General features: G+C 37.6%; 4 protein-coding genes across 6 annotated transcripts; 1 reads left to right on the top strand and 3 right to left on the bottom strand.

The window, feature by feature from the left end:
* Positions 1–638: 638 nt before the first annotated feature.
* LOC110863395 lies at positions 639–2,883 on the bottom strand. 2 transcript variants are annotated; one of them, XM_022112693.2, is made up of 6 exons: positions 2,322–2,883; positions 2,033–2,249; positions 1,643–1,926; positions 1,104–1,511; positions 841–1,042; positions 639–763 (listed from the first exon to the last, which is right to left on the bottom strand). In XM_022112693.2, exons 2-6 carry the CDS (start codon positions 2,214–2,216, stop codon positions 735–737), a joined length of 1,107 nt encoding a protein of 368 aa, XP_021968385.2. In that variant the 5' UTR covers positions 2,217–2,249; positions 2,322–2,883; the 3' UTR covers positions 639–734. The 2 variants fall into 2 exon arrangements, with proteins under 2 accessions (XP_021968385.2, XP_035704613.1); XM_035848720.1 differs by having other exon boundaries at positions 2,033–2,229; positions 2,322–2,882.
* An 861-nt stretch (positions 2,884–3,744) lies between these two features.
* LOC118434657 lies at positions 3,745–7,606 on the top strand. Of its 2 annotated transcripts, XM_035848695.1 has the most exons (4): positions 3,745–3,869; positions 3,962–4,333; positions 4,415–4,785; positions 4,864–7,606. In XM_035848695.1, exons 2-4 carry the CDS (start codon positions 3,963–3,965, stop codon positions 6,912–6,914), a joined length of 2,793 nt encoding a protein of 930 aa, XP_035704588.1. In that variant the 5' UTR covers positions 3,745–3,869; position 3,962; the 3' UTR covers positions 6,915–7,606. The 2 variants fall into 2 exon arrangements, with proteins under 2 accessions (XP_035704588.1, XP_035704585.1); XM_035848692.1 differs by having other exon boundaries at positions 3,803–4,333.
* Positions 7,607–8,979: 1,373 nt separating this feature from the next.
* Positions 8,980–12,190, bottom strand: LOC110863430. Its single transcript, XM_022112737.2, has 2 exons — positions 9,514–12,190; positions 8,980–9,444 (listed from the first exon to the last, which is right to left on the bottom strand). Exon 1 carries the CDS (start codon positions 12,137–12,139, stop codon positions 11,093–11,095), a length of 1,047 nt encoding a protein of 348 aa, XP_021968429.2. The 5' UTR covers positions 12,140–12,190; the 3' UTR covers positions 8,980–9,444; positions 9,514–11,092.
* A 3,638-nt stretch (positions 12,191–15,828) lies between these two features.
* On the bottom strand, positions 15,829–18,267 carry LOC118434661. Its single transcript, XM_035848703.1, has 5 exons — positions 18,189–18,267; positions 18,022–18,097; positions 17,828–17,933; positions 17,625–17,689; positions 15,829–17,543 (listed from the first exon to the last, which is right to left on the bottom strand). Exons 2-5 carry the CDS (start codon positions 18,074–18,076, stop codon positions 16,363–16,365), a joined length of 1,407 nt encoding a protein of 468 aa, XP_035704596.1. The 5' UTR covers positions 18,077–18,097; positions 18,189–18,267; the 3' UTR covers positions 15,829–16,362.
* Between the last annotated feature and the right edge of the window lie 999 nt (positions 18,268–19,266).

The raw sequence follows: 19,266 nt of genomic DNA, 5'->3' as shown, positions 1-19,266 counted from the left end.
GGAAGGACCAGCGGAAAGTCAGGTTCATACCGCGTCGACAAATGTCGATATAATTGGCTTCCTTCCTCGCGGTTTTGTTCAGGATTAAATAAATCGTTTTTGAAAGAGGTTTCCAACTTGTGATGTAATCGTCGACACATTTTCTTAACCAGGTTAAGAACTTCATAACTTTAGACGTGTTCAGGTCAAGGGAAAGTTACAGAGTGAAAACCAAAAGATGACTAAGTGAAAGCCGAGCACGTTTAATGAAGATATACTCTATAACTAGCCTGAATTTTATTAATTTATGTGCTATACTTTTGTCAACTGACCAATCCAAACCAGTCAAACCTATTTCTCGTCCGAGTGTTGAAATATGGATAAAGAATATCGTAATACACTATTTACGTGCGTATTGTGGTACATTATTGCCAAAGTGCTTATAAAATATTTGCAGGTCTATCGATAATGTTCTGTTCTGTTCTATCTTCTCATCATTCAAGTTCAGTACGCCTGATGTGATATGATCTACGCTGACTATCCATCGACCCTGACGACACGACCAGAGCAATATTGAAGGTGAAGTTGGTTAATAAGTATGAGAAATTAATGAATCCTAACCAAATATGTACAATAACTCAACGCATTCTTGTATTAAATGAATTTACATGAAACTTTGTTTAATATGTGAATATATTAAATTATTACACACAGATAAGTAAATATATATCTATTTATGGCCCAAGTCCAACAATTTAGTACAAGTCTTCGTAGTGTGGCGGCACTGAAGCAATTAAACAAAATAGATTACATTTTCTACATGATTTAAAACCTGAAAGCATAGCCCAATGAACGACTCACATGTCTCCAATGATACCACAGACCCAACCTTGGACGGCAGTTGAGAATATGATGGTGGAAAACGTGACGGAAAATCCAAATCCAATGGGGGAGGGGGTGACGGTGGTGTGTCCCCATCATCCGTGGGGTTCAGCATCTCTGTTCCAAAAACCACCTCGATTTGCCTGATTTCTTCACTCTGTCCGTTTATAGTTACTTTAATCTATAAGTAAGAGAATCAATTACAAAAAATTCAATTGCAAGTTTCCGTTGTCTGTAGATACCTTGACAGCATAACGAATCCTCAAGTTCTTATTCTCTCTCGACATGAATGTTGGGCTCGGGAGGGCATCCTTATCCACAGACAGGCTTCCACTTCGAGAGAACCTTTCTCTTTTAAGGAACCTTCGAAAAGTGATGCAATCCATGGTCTCTGATTCAGTTGATTCCTTGACACTCGCTTGGTCCGATTCTTGACCATTGTGTGAGATGCTTCTTATCAACGATACTTTAATACGCTTCACGGAGCTACTTTCTCCTTCGTAATTCACGACGAAGGGAATGCATTCATAGACAAGATATTGACGTTTTGGAATCTCCAAAACCAATTTTAGCTCAGGTAACGATATTTCCTTTCTGACCACGGATGGTTCAATGTTCCTCAGGTGAAAGTTTCCACCATAAGTAATTGCCTGAAATTTAAAGTGATTTATTTTGCTAGGGTTTACATTTAGAAAATTAATTTAAAAAACCGAATGAAAAAAATACATAAATCAAAATAAGCTAGTTAATTGTCAATGTCAAATGTGACAAACCAGATTACCTTCCTTCCCAACTGGGAATTAACGATTGGTCCTCTTTCGGCAGAAACGCGAAGAATGTAGTACACTTGTTGTCCAGATTTTGTTCTGAAAGTTCCTGGCAGGACACCATTTCGTGGTAGAACTAGCTCGAAGGGAAATTTCGAGGACGCTCGAGACGTCATGGTGTCACCTTTCACTCCGGAACCGGAGAATCGTTGCCACATTTTGCATCCACTGCTTGTTGGCAGGATAGGATATGAGGTGTTGGCATGCACGTAATAGCCCAACATTTCAACTATCAAGCCTGAAAAAATAGAATATCAAGAATTTTAAAACTGTGCAAAAGGTATGACAAACACTGAAAAATTAGGTGAAATCGTGCATTTTAATGGTAATTTAATTTCTCTCACCGCAATACGTCTCATTTCTCTTCAATTCAATCCAACCAGAGATCTTGCTGTGCATCGGCCATATTGCACCGTCCAAAGTGATTTCCACTTTGGGACGATTTGATGCAGGTACTTCCGTTATAATTTGGCTGGCTGGCCTAGGGCCTCCGGTACCATGATGACCATAATACCTCATTTTAAGCATGGTTATTCACGATCTGTTAAAGAGTGAAGAATCCTGTGTGAAAATTCATCATTATTTTGGAGAAAAGTAAATTTTAAACACACAATACGTTATATGTACCCTCACCTTTCACCGTTGTCTCGAATGTGAAACAATTTACGGAAAAGTTGGCCAGGGTTAAATAAATAGTTGATAGTATAACTGCGTAAAATACAAGAGTTGGGAAAACTGGGGAAGCGGAGCAAGATTGCAACTGGTTTTGGAGAAAGTTGTCCATCTGTTCATCAATTCAATCGATATTCGCAACCCGAGTAAGAGTACACACATATTCCTTCATTGCTGATTTTTCGCAAGTTTGCTATATTTCCTTGAATTTATTAGGGAACGAAGATCGCGCATGCAAAATGACAATTATTTAATTGAGAGCATTTATGGAGATCTACTTTGCTTAAAAGAGACGAGTGAGTCTCTGTTGGCTGGGTCGATGGCGTAGTTGAGAAGCAAACACCTCACTTTCTCTCTCTCCAGATCTCCGTAGACCTGCAGAGAGAGAAAAAGATTCAGTTCACTAATTGTTTTATTTTTTTTCTCGTTGATTGACAAGATTGCTTATACATATTCTCTAGTTTTATTTATCTATATGTGCATATAAAGCTGCCGAAGACACGACTTTTAACGTTCAAGTAAGACGTAACATTAAACATGAATATATTTTTGCAGTTAGAAATAAACTAGTTGATGTATTAATGCATATGTACATATGTACGTAATTAGTAGTGTGAATTGAGCGTATTTAATCAAGTAACATGCGTAAACTTATGTATTTGTTAAATTCTGATTGGATATTGCAAATATAAGAATAAGTACATCGGATAAAAATTCATAAGGTTTCCTCTATCGTGGTTCGCCGAATGCGGAAAATCAACCTACATATGTAGGCGTTGAAGTTAAATATTTTATTTGCTTCTTAGGATTAGTATGCACGTCGTCATTTAAACGGAATGCCTTGCTTCCAAATATTTTAGGTATTACTACGTTTATATATATGCATCTGTATAATTCGAATATGTAACACGCAACTGATGCATATTGGGAGAATTTCAATGCCGGTGTTTTACTAATTAAGTACACAGCAGATATACATACATATGCGATATCCTATTTATTAAGATTACGTTATAAGCTAGATCATGCAGGCGAGAATGAGTATCTGCACATATGTATAGTATTTGGTAGATACTTGGGTAGTATTATACTTTCCAAGTAAGCATTGTCTATTTATATTTTGAACAGCTTTGTCTCCGACTGCAAGAACTCAACAAGTATGGTGCATGCAAATTGATGGATCTTACTACGTACAGATTCGCAAACCAGTTCACAGCATTCACAATGAGTAATGATTTTTGTTTCATGCTTTATGTATATGCTACATGGCTTTTCCATACATACATATATACATACATACATTGCATACATACATATGTATGGGCAGACTTCAAAAGTGTGACTAAGGATTACCGCAAAATTGCATTACTCACTAATCGTATGATACTAATCCAAAGTTAGTATACTAAATACATAAACTGCAAATCCATGTATTTACATACTGCATTATGCATTTGTCCAGTCAACTGCATAATTAAGTTTGACGGAAACCTGGGAACATTACTCCTCGTAAATCCACGCTTAATTAACCATCAATTTTTTTTACATTACATCATTAAACAACAAGTTTCCATAATTACTACATACCTCTAAAACTTTAGAATGGAAAACCACACTGATCCAGATTCATTTCGTGCACATCTTATCAGCTACATTACCGAGTTTTACACAATTTTTGCTGCCGAATTGGAAAGCTGCACGAGACTCGGGACAGGACAGGAAAAAGCTCAACCAGGAAAAATTACCGGTGCAGCTGCAACTTTAGCGACACCGGTCCCCATAGTTGGTCCAGCATTGAAAACGGCCATAAATGCAGGCTACTCTATTCTCAAAGCGAAAGATAAGGAACTAATCTCAAAACACCTGCTGTTTAAAACCTATAAAGAGGAATGCATAATAAAAGGCGGAGCCAGGTTGTTCATCTCGTACAAAGAACAAATATTCGACTCCATTCTAAACTCTGATGGAAATCGGTAAAACTTAACTTGACGCATTTTCAATTCAAAAAGCTATCAAAATTTTCACTGAAATTTCAATTTTAATTATGATTACAGGAGAACATTCTGTTTGGACGCCGTTCATAGAATATTTTTCAGTTTTCTATCCAACATTAAAGAATCCAAGCTTTGCGAGGTGGAGGGTCCTGACTGCATCGTACAAGCGTTGGTGTCGGGACGCTCAAAAAACGGATTGCTTTCTCGAACCACGGGTGGAATAATTCGGAAGGGTAATCCCAACCTGGTTTTGAAAAATGGAAAGAGAATCTACGCCCAAGAACTTTTCCAAATTTTCTCAAATCTGTATGACGATAAAAATTATGATTTAAAGAATACAGAATCTGGAAATTTAGAATTCTGGAAAATAAATGAACCGTTGATCGAACAAGTTTATCGTCACGTCTGCGAATTAGTTTTGATACCAAATGGTAAATTATTTATTTTTTATTGAAAATACGTACACCAGTTTTGATACTTAAATACAATAATATTTTAATTTTAATCAGGTCCAAAAAATGTGCCCAAATCTGACAGTGAACTCCCCTTAAAAAAGAAATTCAATTTCCGATCCGTCACAACTACGTTTTCCGGACGAAGTGCTACTTTAGCTAAACTTGCAGAAAAATGGGCGTCCTCAACTGAACTGACCATTTTCGCCATAACCGGACTTGGTGGGATAGGAAAGACCCAGCTCGCCCTCAAGTTTTCAATGCTCCACTTTTCAAATAATGTTGTCATATTTGCGTCCGGCGAGACTCCGGAAACATTCCGAAACTCTATTGTATGTGTCGCCAAAGAGATTAAAGTTCATGCAGAGGAGATGAAAACCTGGAAAACATGTGACATATTTTTGAAATGTGTGCAACATTTTGACAAAATTTCGCCACAATGGCTTCTCATTGTAGATAATATGGACGAGCTCAACCCGGAAGTAACTGAATTTCTGAAAGATCTCCATTCTCAGGAGGCTTGGTCACGTCGTAATTTGATTCTTGTCACGTCTCGCGACACTTCTGCCACTCTGCAACTGGCACCTTCTTACTCTGAAAGATTGACCGTTTTGGAGAGTTGGGAGGCAGAAGAGTTAGTAAAAAATTGCCTTCCCGAAGAAGATGACAATGACGTTGCCAAGTTGTGTGAAGTCCTCCAATGTTTCCCTCTCGCTCTTCAGCAAGCCATCGCATACATTGTGACCGAGCAACAAACCGGGTTGGACGGTCCCGCATATAAAATTCCGGATTTCTTACAGACTTTTAGCAGACTTGATGAGAAACGTAAAGTTCTTGGGCTCAAGTTGAACTACACGCACAATTACGAGTATCCAACACTGGTCACGTGGGACGCATCATTCGCCAAGATTAAAGGAAACAGTGAATGTGGTCATGAGGCGGAAATCATATTGGAATTACTCGCATTTCTGAACCCCGACGGGGTATCACTCACTTTCCTGGAATCTATTTATTTATCTGTAATTGGAGATAAAGACAAAAATTGCCAAGATAACACTGAAAGAAAATCCCTCTACTGGAAAAGTCTCCTCCTCATAAAAAAATACTGCCTCATCGAAACAAACGGCAGATCAATCACAATTCACCGACTGGTCCAGGAAGCAACAAAATTGGGAATGGACAACACCCACCAAGAAGAAATACTCAAGAAACTGATGGCATGCATGGTGACATTGTGTGACGATAACACTGTGACGGAAGTAGACATCTACCAAGCTCTAATTATATGGAAACATATCTCCGAAATTGATCACCTTGTCACGAAATGTTCCAACTTTGTCGGCAAGGTCATTAATAAACTGATGGGATTCTCCTGCTTCCGGGACACTGTGGCGTTTTCGTCATCCTGTTACGATGCCCTAATCCGTTGCAAAGGTGAGACTGACGGTGACACTATGATCATGGGACACCGTCTCGCTGCTGCGCATCAACTCAACGGTTCCTACGACATGGCCGTGCCCATCTTTTCGTCCGTTTTGGAGAAACAGAAACTCCATCTCGGCCATGGTCATGACGATACGATTGCAACGGCCAGCAACATGGCTGGGTGTTTGGGTGCAATGGGACGTCGCGAGGAAGGAGGTGCACAATATTACTGGGTTTACGAACAACTGATAAAAACTCATGACGAGAACCACCCCCGCGTAAGACAGGCACTAAGTAACCACGCAGTCTTTGTTAAAGTTAGTCCCAGTGAGAAGAGAAATATTTATTTGAAATTGCTCGAGGTAAATGAAAACGTTAGGGATTCTCCTAATTTGCTAGTGACACGGTACAATGTGGGAATAACGTTTTATTCGGAGGGGAATTACACGGAAGCCTTGCAGTGGTGGAATTCTGTTCTGGAAGTGAGAAACAAAGTGTGCCCCAAAGATATAGAGACTTTTCGAACAAGGAAAATGATCGCTATGGCGAAGCATAAACTTGGGCAGAATTCCGAAGCTCAGACAGAACTAGAAGCTTTGCTACCAGAAATGGAATCTCGGTTGGGGGAGGATCATCCAGATTGTGAAGAATTGAAGAATGCCATTACAAACCTTAGCAAATAGATAAGTAGTTCGGATTAAATTAGATAGCTCTTGAGAAGAAAAAGGTCAATTAAAAACAATGCAAATATTGCTCAACTTTTCAATATTCCTAATTCACATGTGCAGTGCACATTGTGCACATAACAATTCAACGTCCATAAAATTAAATGATATTCCTGTTGCAAAGGAGACGGCTGTATTTTTTGGATTGTATTTTTTACTTTCCATCAAAAACATTTTCAATCCATTGATTTGATCCAATTCAATCCAATTGGTGTTTATCCATTTCATATTAATCACAAAAAATGTTCATGAAAATTTGCAACATAATCATGTATGTAGCTCATTCCGAGTAGTTTTTTTAAATAAAATTGTTAAACCCCTAACAGACATTAATTACAATAAACCCTAACAAGTTACAAGTAGAAATAAGTTTGTTTTCATGATGTGTCATTAAATTAATAACATTAATACATGTATTTTATTGAATATAAGTGGTACATTTCCTGGAAAAATCACTGTCATCATTCAATACATGTAAATACGACTAAATACAAAATTGACAAATGCGTAGATATAAATATGATCAGTGGTATGTGTACATACTGGTATAAATGCAACTTTATTCAATTTAGGTTACCACAAAAAAACATGTACATTGACAAAAATTGGTTGTAAAATTTCATGACTAAAATTACTGAGAATAGGAAGCTTGAAAAAGATGTCAATCATTAAACCGTTATATTTGTACATATGTACTTATTTCGTCACTTAAATAATTACATATTTCTACAAATTGGAAAGCAACTCCATATTCTTAAAACATTTATGCACAACTAACACCCTCGAAACCATGACCATCGTACAGATTAATGTGACGGCATGAAAAATCCTCTTGTGGGCAAGATCCAAACCAACAACGACACCTGTAAGTTCAGTAATATTTCATTAAATTGTACAGTAACTGGTAACTAGGATTGTAATCACAATAAGGTATACTCGTAGACAACTAAATGTACCTGTCACTTTGGTGTAAACGACAAACTGCCGAACACACTCCAAAAAAATTGGTCTCAACTTTCACCGAACGGGCAGTAAAAAACCATCTAAAACGGAAGGGAAAGTCCTCGCACTTATTTCGAAACATGCCAATCTCGACATTCTTGGTGGCACAAGTTCCTGTCAGATCAGGTCCTGAGCAGAACGTGACTCTCACCCCTTCTGATGGCGACACAAAGAAAAATACACCCAATAGAAGGGCCACCGTTACTTTGTGGTGTGACATTCTGAAATAATTTATCAGGTAGCAACTGATATATGAATTATGAAAATGATGGCAATTTTCGATTATAAGTTGTACGTGGAAAATAACAGTTTCTTATTCAGAGTTAAAAACGAATGCAATCTTGCGAGAAGTAAATGACAGTTTGACCAGGCTCTGGAACAATCTGCGAATTTCTCTATGTGCACACACAGTGTGAATCACGTACATATTTTGCATGTCAATTGACATTTATCTAACCTCGTAAAATCCTTACTAATTTAGATTAATTAAAAGCATCCGCTCGTTCAATTCCGTTCTGTGTACCATTACTTATTTAGACTTTAGGGAACCATTATTACCCTACTAAACAAATACGTACGTACATATTTATGCTTGAATTTATGATCAGAAAAGATGTGACAGTATCGTTTGGTGTTATTTTGTCATCATCTCTTGGTCTTATCTTGTATGTATCCAATGCATGCACGGTTGACATAGTCAGGACCGATGTTTTTCTTCACACAGCAATTATCATATGGATCGATGTACATATGTACATATAATAATTCTTAACGTGAGAGGCATGTATGCTTTCACTAGCAAGTGAACAATGTTATACCAGAATATACATATGCATATGCATATGTATAAAGCTAAATCATACACAGTGAAATTAAAATTTAGAATGAAGTTGTTGAATCATTAGAATCAGAAAATATACAAAAATTAAATGGTAAATATAATTCCGCATGGCTTGTGCCTAATCTGAACAAAATAAGTTCTACATGCACTAAACAAAATATTATCTCCATTGAATATGAATTACTTTCATGAAATTACCAAGAAACACGTCTCATATTTATTTCAGAATTTCCAAAAATCATTCAAAGTATTTCCCAAAAAGTCTAGCGTACTTGTGACCTCGACAAACCATTGATCAGTACAGCCGTTGAATTATACTGGCCGTGACGAAGCTGGTCTGCATACACTGGATATGGGCAAATCACCCTGAAAATGAATTCCGCATTGAACCGATTCCAAATTCGTATTTGCAAAACATTGTCGTTTGGTGGTGGGGGAATATCCCATCTGTAGTAGCCGTAAATTCCGGTATCCACCACGAGAAAGAGGTCGACGAAACCACGCCCAGGGTAAACTTCGTCATTGTAGTAATTACCCGAGACAGCGATGCGATATGGAGACACGGTCTCTCCATTCACCGTATATGCAAATCCGTTCTGTTCTCCCACCGTAATCGTCACTTTTGACCCAGGTGCGGCAGCAGTTCTGCAAAATACATGCAAATTACTTCTTAGAGCTGCAAAATTAAAATATGTAGATAAAAGTCACCCTTACTTGACTCCCTCCTGGTAAGTGGACACCTGATCGGAAAGATTGACATTGCCGAGCAGAAGGACGCTTAGGACCGACAAAAAACCATAATATGCGAGAACCATTTTTGCAAAATGGGCGAATTGCCAAATAATTGCTAAGTGAGTATTGCCAATTTATTTGATTGGATTTTATGCATTCTTTTGGTGTCATTTTGAACACCTGAAGTGATACGTGACGTCAATTTAAATTTGGATTAACCACAAATATCTGGTGATATTGTTTAAACTCCAACAATATTTTGAATTTTGGACGGGTTTAACGGATGCATGTCAATAATAGTCTGATTTATTGTGTAGTGTAACCTCTGTCTGCACATTAATGAGGGTTTGGATCAATCAATCAATCACGTGCATTGTATAAGGATTGTAAATAAATATTGCTCCTGGGAGTGCCACGGTCAGACCTGGAGAAATTCTGCACGAGGAAAGTATGTACTGACCAGAGTGTGCAAGGGCAAAAAGGCATGCCGTGCCTAAAATGCCTGTTTGCCTATTAGGCACGTGAATTTTGGGCATGCCCGACTGCCCGAAATGCCTTTTTGCCTTTTTGGTAAAATCGGGGCAATGTGATCATACTATCGTATGCTTTTTACTTGTAATCGTTTACACTTCATAGGATTTTTCGACATGTGAATAATTAAGATATTAAGCCGATTTGGATTATCATCTGTATATATAGATCTATATATACATATGTAGATTATCATCTACGCATATGCACATCTTTAGGTGTACAAATATTCACAAATACTCTTAATTATCATGCATGCGTAGGGAAATAATGTTGTGGAGTAGCTATGAAAAAATGTAAGGTTGTTAAAGTTTTAGAAAAACCGAAATGTAAAGCTGATTACATTGTTGTCACTCTTTCTTGTCCATAGAAAAATTTGTCAAATGGTTCAGGCAATACCCAATGGAAACATACGGAAAAAGGCAAAAAGGCATCAAACGGGCAAAATGGCACGCAAAAAGGCAATCCGGCATTGAAACGGGCAAAACGGCAAAAAGGCATGAATTTTTTCCCAAAAAGGCGCCTTTTTGCACACTCTGGTACTGACTAACTGCTAAATAGTTAATAAATCGTATTAACTGCGGTGTGTCATTCGAGCAAAACAATTCAACAGAATTGCACATCGACATAATTATTTATATAATTCCAACTATATAAAATTGCGTGAAAATTGAAATTTATTTGACTCGTAAAGAATGATAACCATGTTATATGGTACTATAATCCATGATTCTGAACAAACCCATATTCTTTTGTGCAAGTTAAATAACCTATATAGTTTTCAAACTTCTCGTAAAAGACTATTGACACAGAATTAAAAACAAATATTTTAAATGACATAAATGCGAACCTTTTGAGAATTTTTGACATTATATAAATTGAGAATCAGTTAATAAACCGCTCCTTATTTATAACCTAGATAAAACTTAATTATAAATTTTGAAAGAATTAATTAATTTAAACCTCATGCTATATACAACTTTGAATTTATCGGCAAGAACATTTAAGGCATGAAGTACGATATCTCGTTTCAATTTTGCCCCAACGGAGTTAAATCAATGTACGCGACATTTCCAATGAATTGAAGATCGTGCAAAGAATAAAATTGGAGGCTTCCCCCAAAATAATATATTCTACTCAATTTCTCCACGTAAACGGCAGAAATCCCATCAAATATATCCACGTCACTGAGGTCATAATACGGGGCAAAGTTCTCCACATAAATTTGCTCAACTTCTATCGTTTCCAGGTCAACTCGAGCAATGTAATTTGACGTGGAGGGTCTCTGTGCTCCAATCACGTACGCAGCTCTTCCCACGACTACTGTCGCCTGGGTGAGGCCCGTAAAAGAAAATGGCAGTATTACATCCACAACTTCATTGTCGCCAAAACCAGTTGGTTTATATAAAGTGAAAGGTTCAACGGGATTTGGGGTCCAACTTTGAGACACGTGACCAAAGACGACTGCCCTATTTCCCGCCTCGTCCCATACAGCCGTGTGGTCCACGTAGCTCTTCGGCATGTCTCGCAACCACTTGACCTGGTAGGTTTCCATGTCGAAGGAAAATACTGCAGGGTCGGAGTAGTAGGAGCTGCCCAGGATTACAACTGTGTTGTTGTACCGGATGGAAGGAGAGTTGAAAAGGTAGCGGAGAATTGTTCCGACTTGTACGACTTGGCCATCACTGGGAGTAAATTTAAAGATTTTCAACGAGTAGTTTGCATGGATCAAGTGGCCTCCAAAGAAAAAATAGTTTCCCTTCCCGTCGTGTTCCACAGTTCCACCGTAAATTGGGTTGGGCAATTGTCCAACCGGAGTTAAAGTGTCGGACATAACGCTGTAACGATATATTTGGTCTGAAATCTCAGTCGTGGTGGAGTTGTATTCCTGGTAAAGTCCGCCAAATATGTAGATGGAATCGTCGCCATCATACGCGATTCCGGTGAATGTTAATCCGTAAGGGAATTTCGAAGAGGTGAGGACAGCTTCGAGCGTTTGCGGGTGAACAACGAATGGAAAATTTGCCAAGACTAGTGTGGTGGCAAGAAGAATCGTGAAAAGGTAGGAGGAAGACATGGTGTTTGCATAAGAAATTACTTCAATTGTACGAATTAATTTTCAGGGGATGACTGGACAAAGGTGTGGATTGCTTTTTACATGTATTTATAATCGATATCAGAGGTAGTCTCCAATTCTGTCAATCAAGTTAAGCTCCTTGCATCATATTTTTACTATCTGTATATCTACATTTTAGAGACCCAACCTGACACATTACTTTAAATAACTGAAGTGGTTGGACATCATTATTTTCAGAGAATTTTCAGGCATGTGTAATTAGCAGTGACCGCGGAAGCTGTGGGACATCTGGGGACATTAACATTGCAGAATAGGAGTATTTAGGAGTATAATTTAAGTAGTTAGGTATGCAGCCACTCCCACAGGGAGAAATCAAATTGTACCGTGAACCTTGACCAGGGAAATTGAAGTACAGTATGACTTTAGCAAACCCTCACTATGATGCATGTAGTATGAAACTGGAAAAAAATCTCTAGGGAATTATTTAAAGGGTAGTATGATGGATTTTTCGATTTGGGCACACCCCCTCTGGGAGCCTAGAGCCCGTTCTTGAACGGGCTTCTACTTTAGTACACAATGAATGACACGTTAGTGGTACAAAGTGCAGTTTTTTAGAGCAGATTTTCTCATGCCATTATCAATACTGTCAATCATATTCAAGTGTGAGCGTGATTCAATTATTATTAGGATGATTGGCAAATCAAATTACTATCAATTAATTCCATCCAATTGTGTTTAGCAGCTCCTCATTGTTGATTGATTGCAAAATTAATATTACTCATTTGCATTTGATATATCCTTAATTGATGCAGATTACATTCATGATTTGCATTCACTGTAAATTAAGTTGAGCATAATTTAGCTTAGGAATTCTCTGGGGGTATTCATGTTTGCATCGTAAGTCACGATTTGTAACACAATTTTAAAAAAAATCGAACTAAATTCTAGCGTTGGAGATGTACATGTGTCAAAATTAATTAATTTTCATGCGAAATTGTTTGCCGAACTCTGTTTTTCTTTTTGCTAACGTCAATTACTCCAATAATATTATTCAAAATATACAGGGTGGTTAAAATGTCACGCTACAATGGAAAATTTTTCGATGGGAAAAATCCATAAATTTCCATTAGTTACCGAAATTTTGTCTCTAAAATGCAACATTTTAAGAATTTTGTCATCAGTTTTGATAATAATTTATAAAAATCTCAATCCCAAATCTTGTAACTAATGGAGATTGAGGGACTTTTCCCATTGAAAAATTTTCCATTGTGGCGTGACATTTTAACCACCCTGTATATTTTGAATTTTGGAAGGGTTTAACGGATGCATGTCAATAATAAGTAGTCTGATTTATTGTGTAGTGTAACCTCTGTCTGCACATTAATGATGGTTTGGAATCAATCAATCGCGTGCATTGTATTAGGGTTTTTCCCATAAATTAATATTGTTCCGGGGGGTGCCATGGTTGATGGTCAGATCTGGAGTAATTCTGCAACAGGTACGTACTGACTGGCAGTGAATAAATCAGCTTAACTCCGATGTGTCACTTGAGCAAAACAATTCCATAAAATTGCACATCGATCTCATTACTTATATAATTCCAATCATTAAATTGCGTGAACAATGTAATTTATTTGACTCGTAAAGAAAGATAACACTGTTATATAATCCATGATTATGAACAAACCCATATTTTTTATGCAGTTCCAAAAACTTGCAGTATCCAAACTTTTCATAGGGGAAGACTATTTTTCAAAAATGTACAGAATTAGAAGCACACATTTTAAATTAATAAGTACCTATGTATGAACTTTATGAAACTTTTTGACATTGTAAAAATTGTGATTCAGTTAATACACAAATATTTGTCTGTTTAAGAAGCATAATTTTGTGACCACGCTATACATGGTGAAAGAATTAATTAACAATCCTCTGTAGTCTCATGCTACAACTTATAATTTCATCTCGAAAATAAAGATTTATCAGTAAGAACATTTAAAGAAGTCATGAAGTACGATATCTAGTTTCAATTTTGTCCCAACGGAGCCAAATCAATGTACGCAACATCTCCAATGTATTGCGTATGCTTGAAAGAATAAAATTGAAGTCTTCCTCCAAAATAATATATTCTATTCAATTTTTCCACGTAAACGGCAGAAATTATGTAAAATAGATCCACGTCACTGAGGTCATAATACGGGATAAAGTTCTCCACATAAATTCGCTCAACTTCCAACGTTTCCAGATTAACTCGAGCAATGTAATTTGACGTGGAGGGTCTCTGTGATCCAATCACATACGCAGCTCTTCCAACGACTGCGGTCGCCTGGGTGAGGCCCGTAAAAGAAAATGGCAGTATTACATCCACAACTTCATTGTCGCCAAAACCAGTTGGTTTATATAAAGTGAAAGGTTCAACGGCATTTGGTTCTGCACTTTTTGACGCCGGTCTGTGCTTATACCCAAAGACGACGGCCCTGTTTTCCGCCTCGTCCCATACAGCCGTGTGGTCCATGTATCTCTGCGGCATGTCTCGCAACCACTTGACCTGGTGGGTTTCCATGTCGAAGGCGAATACTGCAGGGTCGGAGTAGTAGGAGCTGCCCAGGATAACAACCGTGTTGTTGTACCGGATACACGGAGACCTGAAAAGGTAGCGGAGAATTGTTCCGACTTGTACGACTTGGCCATCGCTGGGAGTAAATTTAAAGATTTTCAACGAGTAGGTGGAACCAGACTGGTCCGGATCGTAGGGTAGGTTGCCTCCAAAGTAAAAGTAGTTTCCGTTCCCATCGTGTTCCACAGATCCACCGTAAATTGGGTTGGGAAATTGTCCAACCGGAGTTAACGTATCGGACACAACGCTGTAACGATATATTTGGTCTGAAATCCCAGTCGTGGTGGAGTTGTATTCCTGGTAAAGTCCGCCAAATATGTAGATGGAATCGTCGCCATCATACGCGATTCCGGTGAATGTTAATCCGTAAGGAAATTTGGAAGAGGTGAGGACAGCTTCGAGCGTTTGCGAGTGAACTACTGATGGAAAATTTGCCAAGACTAGAGAGGTGGCAAGAAGGATGAAAAGGTTGGAGGAGAACATGGTGTTTAGATAAGAATTTATTTGAATGGCATGAATTAGGGGATAACTGGACTAAGGAGTGGATTGCTTTTTATATATTTATAATCGATATCAGAGGTAGTCTCCAATTCTGTCAATCAAGTTTAGCTCCTTGCATCATATTTTTTCTAACTGTACATTTGGGGACCTAACTTCCAAACTGAAGTGTTTGTGCATACATCATTATCTTCGGGAAATTTTCAGGCACGTGTAATTAGCAGTTGCGGCGGAAGCTGTGGCGATATCTGGGGATATTAACATTGTAGAATAGGAGATGGAGGAGTTTATATACATAACATAGGTAGATTGTGGGGACATAGAACAACCGTGGGGACATTGTCCCTCTGTCCCCACGCTTCCACGGTCACTGGTTATTAGTAATTTATACTGTACAGATATACAATTTATGACATGTTAGTGGTACAAAGTGCAGTTTTTAAAGCAGATTTTCTCATGCCATTACGAAGACTGTCAGTCATATCTCGAGTGTGAGCGTCATCAATTATAATTCGGATGATTGGGAAATCAAATTACTGTCAATTAATTCCAATTAAGTATGTTTAACAGCTCATTATTGATTGATTGCAAAATTAATAGTACTCATTTGTATTTGATTTCTCATTACTTGATTGAATATTTACATATTTTTTATGTTAACAACAAGTCCCATACCGTTATACATACATACATTATACATATGTAAATATGTATATACATACGTTGGACCAGCATTGCTTTAATCCAAACAATACATTATGGGTCCTTTAATGACACCCGTATACACAATTATACGTATAATTTAAAATTTTAATAAACGTGTCGAAGATAGTATCACACTTAACTACGTATCTTTAATTAGTCAAATAAATATATATGTTAATTAACGACAAAAGCTTGATAATCCATACATTTGGAAATAAATAAACTTTTGTATTACATATTTAGAATAAGTAGAAAGGTACATACATAGATAGGTGAATTCATTAATGCTGGACTGATGTGGCCACGGCCTTTACAATCATCCATACAAAATTCTACAAAATTATTTTAATGATGTTAAAATAAAACTGATCACTTATAAAGCGATATAAATAATTTCGATAATTCATGTCTCTTGTTTTAGTTGAATCATCATATTGTGCAAATCATTGCAAATTCCGTCTAGAAAGTCGAAGTTTCGCACCTCCTTTTTCCAATTTTTAGGCAATCCTGAGTATCCCATTCGAACCCCAAGGAAGGCACCAGCCACCGCACAATTCGTATCTGCATCACCACCTTCTAAGGTCAAATCGGTAATAACTTGCGTAAAGAAATCTCCATGAGTAAAATTGTCTGGAATTTTTCTTGAAAAACAGAACAACGCTGACCCCAAACATTTAAAAGTGTACCCGATACTTTTGGGCTCATCTAACTCAAAGTCTTTGAGTTTTTTGGAAGACATGTTCAAGCAATATTTCTCCATGTCTCCCTCCCATTCAATCCCTTTCTCCTCGGTGGAAAGAGGTGTGCTTTCCCTCAGCAAAAACCTGTAGTCCTCAACGACATCGTTAATCAATTGAACCAAGTCCGGGTCACAACCAAAATTATCCGTCGCGGATGTGACATTGTTAATGGGTTCATTATTCATTCGAGAGTTGTCTGGCTCCTTGTGGAGCGGCCAATTTTGGGGGAATTTATGTTGGAGTCGTGGATCCTTATTACCTGTGAACATTGTTTTAAGTTTGGAAATTAGGGAAGTCTTCACCGGCTCTTGTTTAATAATTGGCTTAGGTTCAATGCTTGGCACAGCATCGTGCTCTTTATTATCGTCCGTACAACCAGACTCCATTAACGTCCGAAATAAATCTTTGAATTCGGATACATTAAGTTTCTCATCATTATAAGAAGATCTGGATAACATCCTGGAAATAATGACGGTGGCAACAACACTGCTGAATACGCACCTTGGATCAGCGTGGGTTACCTTTGCACAATTTATCGCATTTGTAACAACTTTCTCTTCACTCCAAAAATAGGGTATTCCGATCCCAGAGGTTCGCATCACTGCTCCGTTTGCAGCCATATTTCGATCATATTGTTCCCAAATTTGGAACGCTGCCTTACTTGGGTTAGAGAGGAAGTCAGGATGACGTAGTGTCGATCCGACGGTTAGACCAATTCCGGCCGCGACTTTATCCAATTCGGGAAAACCAATTTCTACCCATTCTTTCAGTCGGTAAGCGAAATGTTGAGGAATGAGGATGCCATTTGAATGTAAGAGACATTGCAGGATGAGGAGGAGTTGATCTGTTTTTTGTCAAACGTTACCTCTGGATTATGCATACTGTGTATATGCATATGTATGTAAATTATTTTTATAATAATTACCCGTGTCATCAGTGAAATCATTGTCATGCCATCTTCTTCTGTGGAAATCCCTCCAAAATGCATGGCTGCAAAAACATATCGTATTAATTAAAATTTAGTTTATGCATAATTAATTATGCATGAACATTGAGCACACAGAACGTAAACTTTTTATTCTATGTAACCGAACTACACAGCTATGTCATCCCTTTAGTAGAACTAACCCTTCGGATTTTCCAAATTTGATTGGACCGACCCCATACAGAATCCGTATTTTATCCTTGTTCATAAACTCAGTGGCCAGACCAACTGCATCGCCCAACGCGGCTCCTTTTCGTGTTATCACAAATTAAATTTTCACAGTCAACTCTTGATGTAATCTACGTACAATTGATAATTAAATAACCAAACAACTCACCAAATATGACACCTTTGATAAAGTCGGATACAACGTTCACTCTTGTATGGTCCATTTTACTGGGACACTGGAATAACTGTAATTTTAATTCAGTCAAAACTTAATGTTAAACACATTAAGTTTATATAATTTAATTTGTTAATTAGTAAAGTTTTGGTTACACGTACGACATAAACTCGTCTCTATTTGTTGCAAAAAAATATTGCAGCCACAGGCCGCAGCCAAACCGTTTCATGACTCATGCATTCATAGATACACCTCGGATTCGGTCGGATCAGTTTTTGCGTCATCACCAGCAAGGATATGCATACATTCTATAGTACGTGTTGATATACGTGTTTTTTAAGTACGTTTTTTAGGTTTTACATTAATGCGAATAATGTATATAATATGGTTTAGGTATTTAAACTTTATTTGCATGTGGAATATGTATGAAGCAGCAGAATGCATGCATGTATGTTAGACGATGGACCACAATGATAAATGCAAATGTTTATATGAAAACGTGAACTGCAACCATTAGAGGTGCATCATTTTGTGGCAAATTTAATTGACTGCCAGGATCCGAAAACCAGAAGTCCTTACTTCATTATGGTTCAAATGAAGTAACAAAAACTTCGGATCGAGGAAATACTAGTAATTTTTTCTGGTAGACTCATGATAGATAAATAGCTAATTAAAAAGATAAGACTCTAAGAGTGCTTGTAAATATGTTTGTGGGTCGGTCCACGTCAATACCCACGATCGGGCGAGAGTCATGAGAGCGGAGATGTTGTCTCTCCACTCCGAGCGACACTACTGATGGTGGTGCTCACCAGCAGTGGGCGTAGCACGTACTAACTTTTTAAATGTCGACGCGGTCAGGGCTACATTTTTTTAGTCCCATTTTTTTTTAAACCTGCTTTAAAATAATCTTGACGGGTATGGCATTTGAATTTTGTCACTCACAGTTTTGTTTACGCCTCTTGTTTTCTGATAATTTTTGGGAATATTCCCATACATAAGCTTGCATGTATCAGAAAAATCGATATAATTTTTTGCACCCTGTCGTGTGCGACCTAATTTTTTTATGGTGGATTAGAAATTTAAAATTACGTTATAATTTATGAAATTTGGGTTGCACACGACAGGGTGCAAAAAGTTATAGCGTTTTGAAGTTACCACTACAAGATGGCTAGAATTCAAATTTTTCAAATTTTTTAAATTTTATAATTTAGTTTATAGTGCCAACAACAACTTTTAGGT

The sequence above is a fragment of the Folsomia candida genome, unplaced genomic scaffold, assembly GCF_002217175.1.
Source record: "Folsomia candida strain VU population unplaced genomic scaffold, ASM221717v1 Fcan01_Sc001, whole genome shotgun sequence".
Classification (NCBI taxonomy): Eukaryota; Metazoa; Arthropoda; class Collembola; order Entomobryomorpha; family Isotomidae; genus Folsomia; species Folsomia candida.
The sequence above is the reverse complement of the archived record's forward strand: the minus strand, read 5'-3'. Positions and strand labels throughout refer to the sequence as shown.

Excerpts from the sequence above, each read along its gene's own strand:
- LOC118434657 (XM_035848695.1), top strand. The coding sequence starts at position 3,963 with ATGGAAAACCACACTGATCCAGATTCATTTCGTGCACATCTTATCAGC. Across the intron at positions 4,334-4,414 it reads CTAAACTCTGATGGAAATCG|GAGAACATTCTGTTTGGACG; the intron begins GTAAAACTTAAC and ends TTATGATTACAG. Across the intron at positions 4,786-4,863 it reads ATTAGTTTTGATACCAAATG|GTCCAAAAAATGTGCCCAAA; the intron begins GTAAATTATTTA and ends AATTTTAATCAG.
- LOC110863430 (XM_022112737.2), bottom strand. The coding sequence starts at position 12,139 with ATGTCTTCCTCCTACCTTTTCACGATTCTTCTTGCCACCACACTAGTC.
- LOC118434661 (XM_035848703.1), bottom strand. The coding sequence starts at position 18,076 with ATGGACCATACAAGAGTGAACGTTGTATCCGACTTTATCAAAGGTGTC. Across the intron at positions 17,690-17,827 it reads AAATTTGGAAAATCCGAAGG|CCATGCATTTTGGAGGGATT; the intron begins GTTAGTTCTACT and ends ATGTTTTTGCAG. Across the intron at positions 17,544-17,624 it reads TGATTTCACTGATGACACGG|ATCAACTCCTCCTCATCCTG; the intron begins GTAATTATTATA and ends GACAAAAAACAG.
- LOC110863395 (XM_022112693.2), bottom strand. The coding sequence starts at position 2,216 with ATGCTTAAAATGAGGTATTATGGTCATCATGGTACCGGAGGCCCTAGG. Across the intron at positions 1,512-1,642 it reads ATTCCCAGTTGGGAAGGAAG|GCAATTACTTATGGTGGAAA; the intron begins GTAATCTGGTTT and ends TTTAAATTTCAG. Across the intron at positions 1,043-1,103 it reads GGATTCGTTATGCTGTCAAG|ATTAAAGTAACTATAAACGG; the intron begins GTATCTACAGAC and ends TCTTACTTATAG.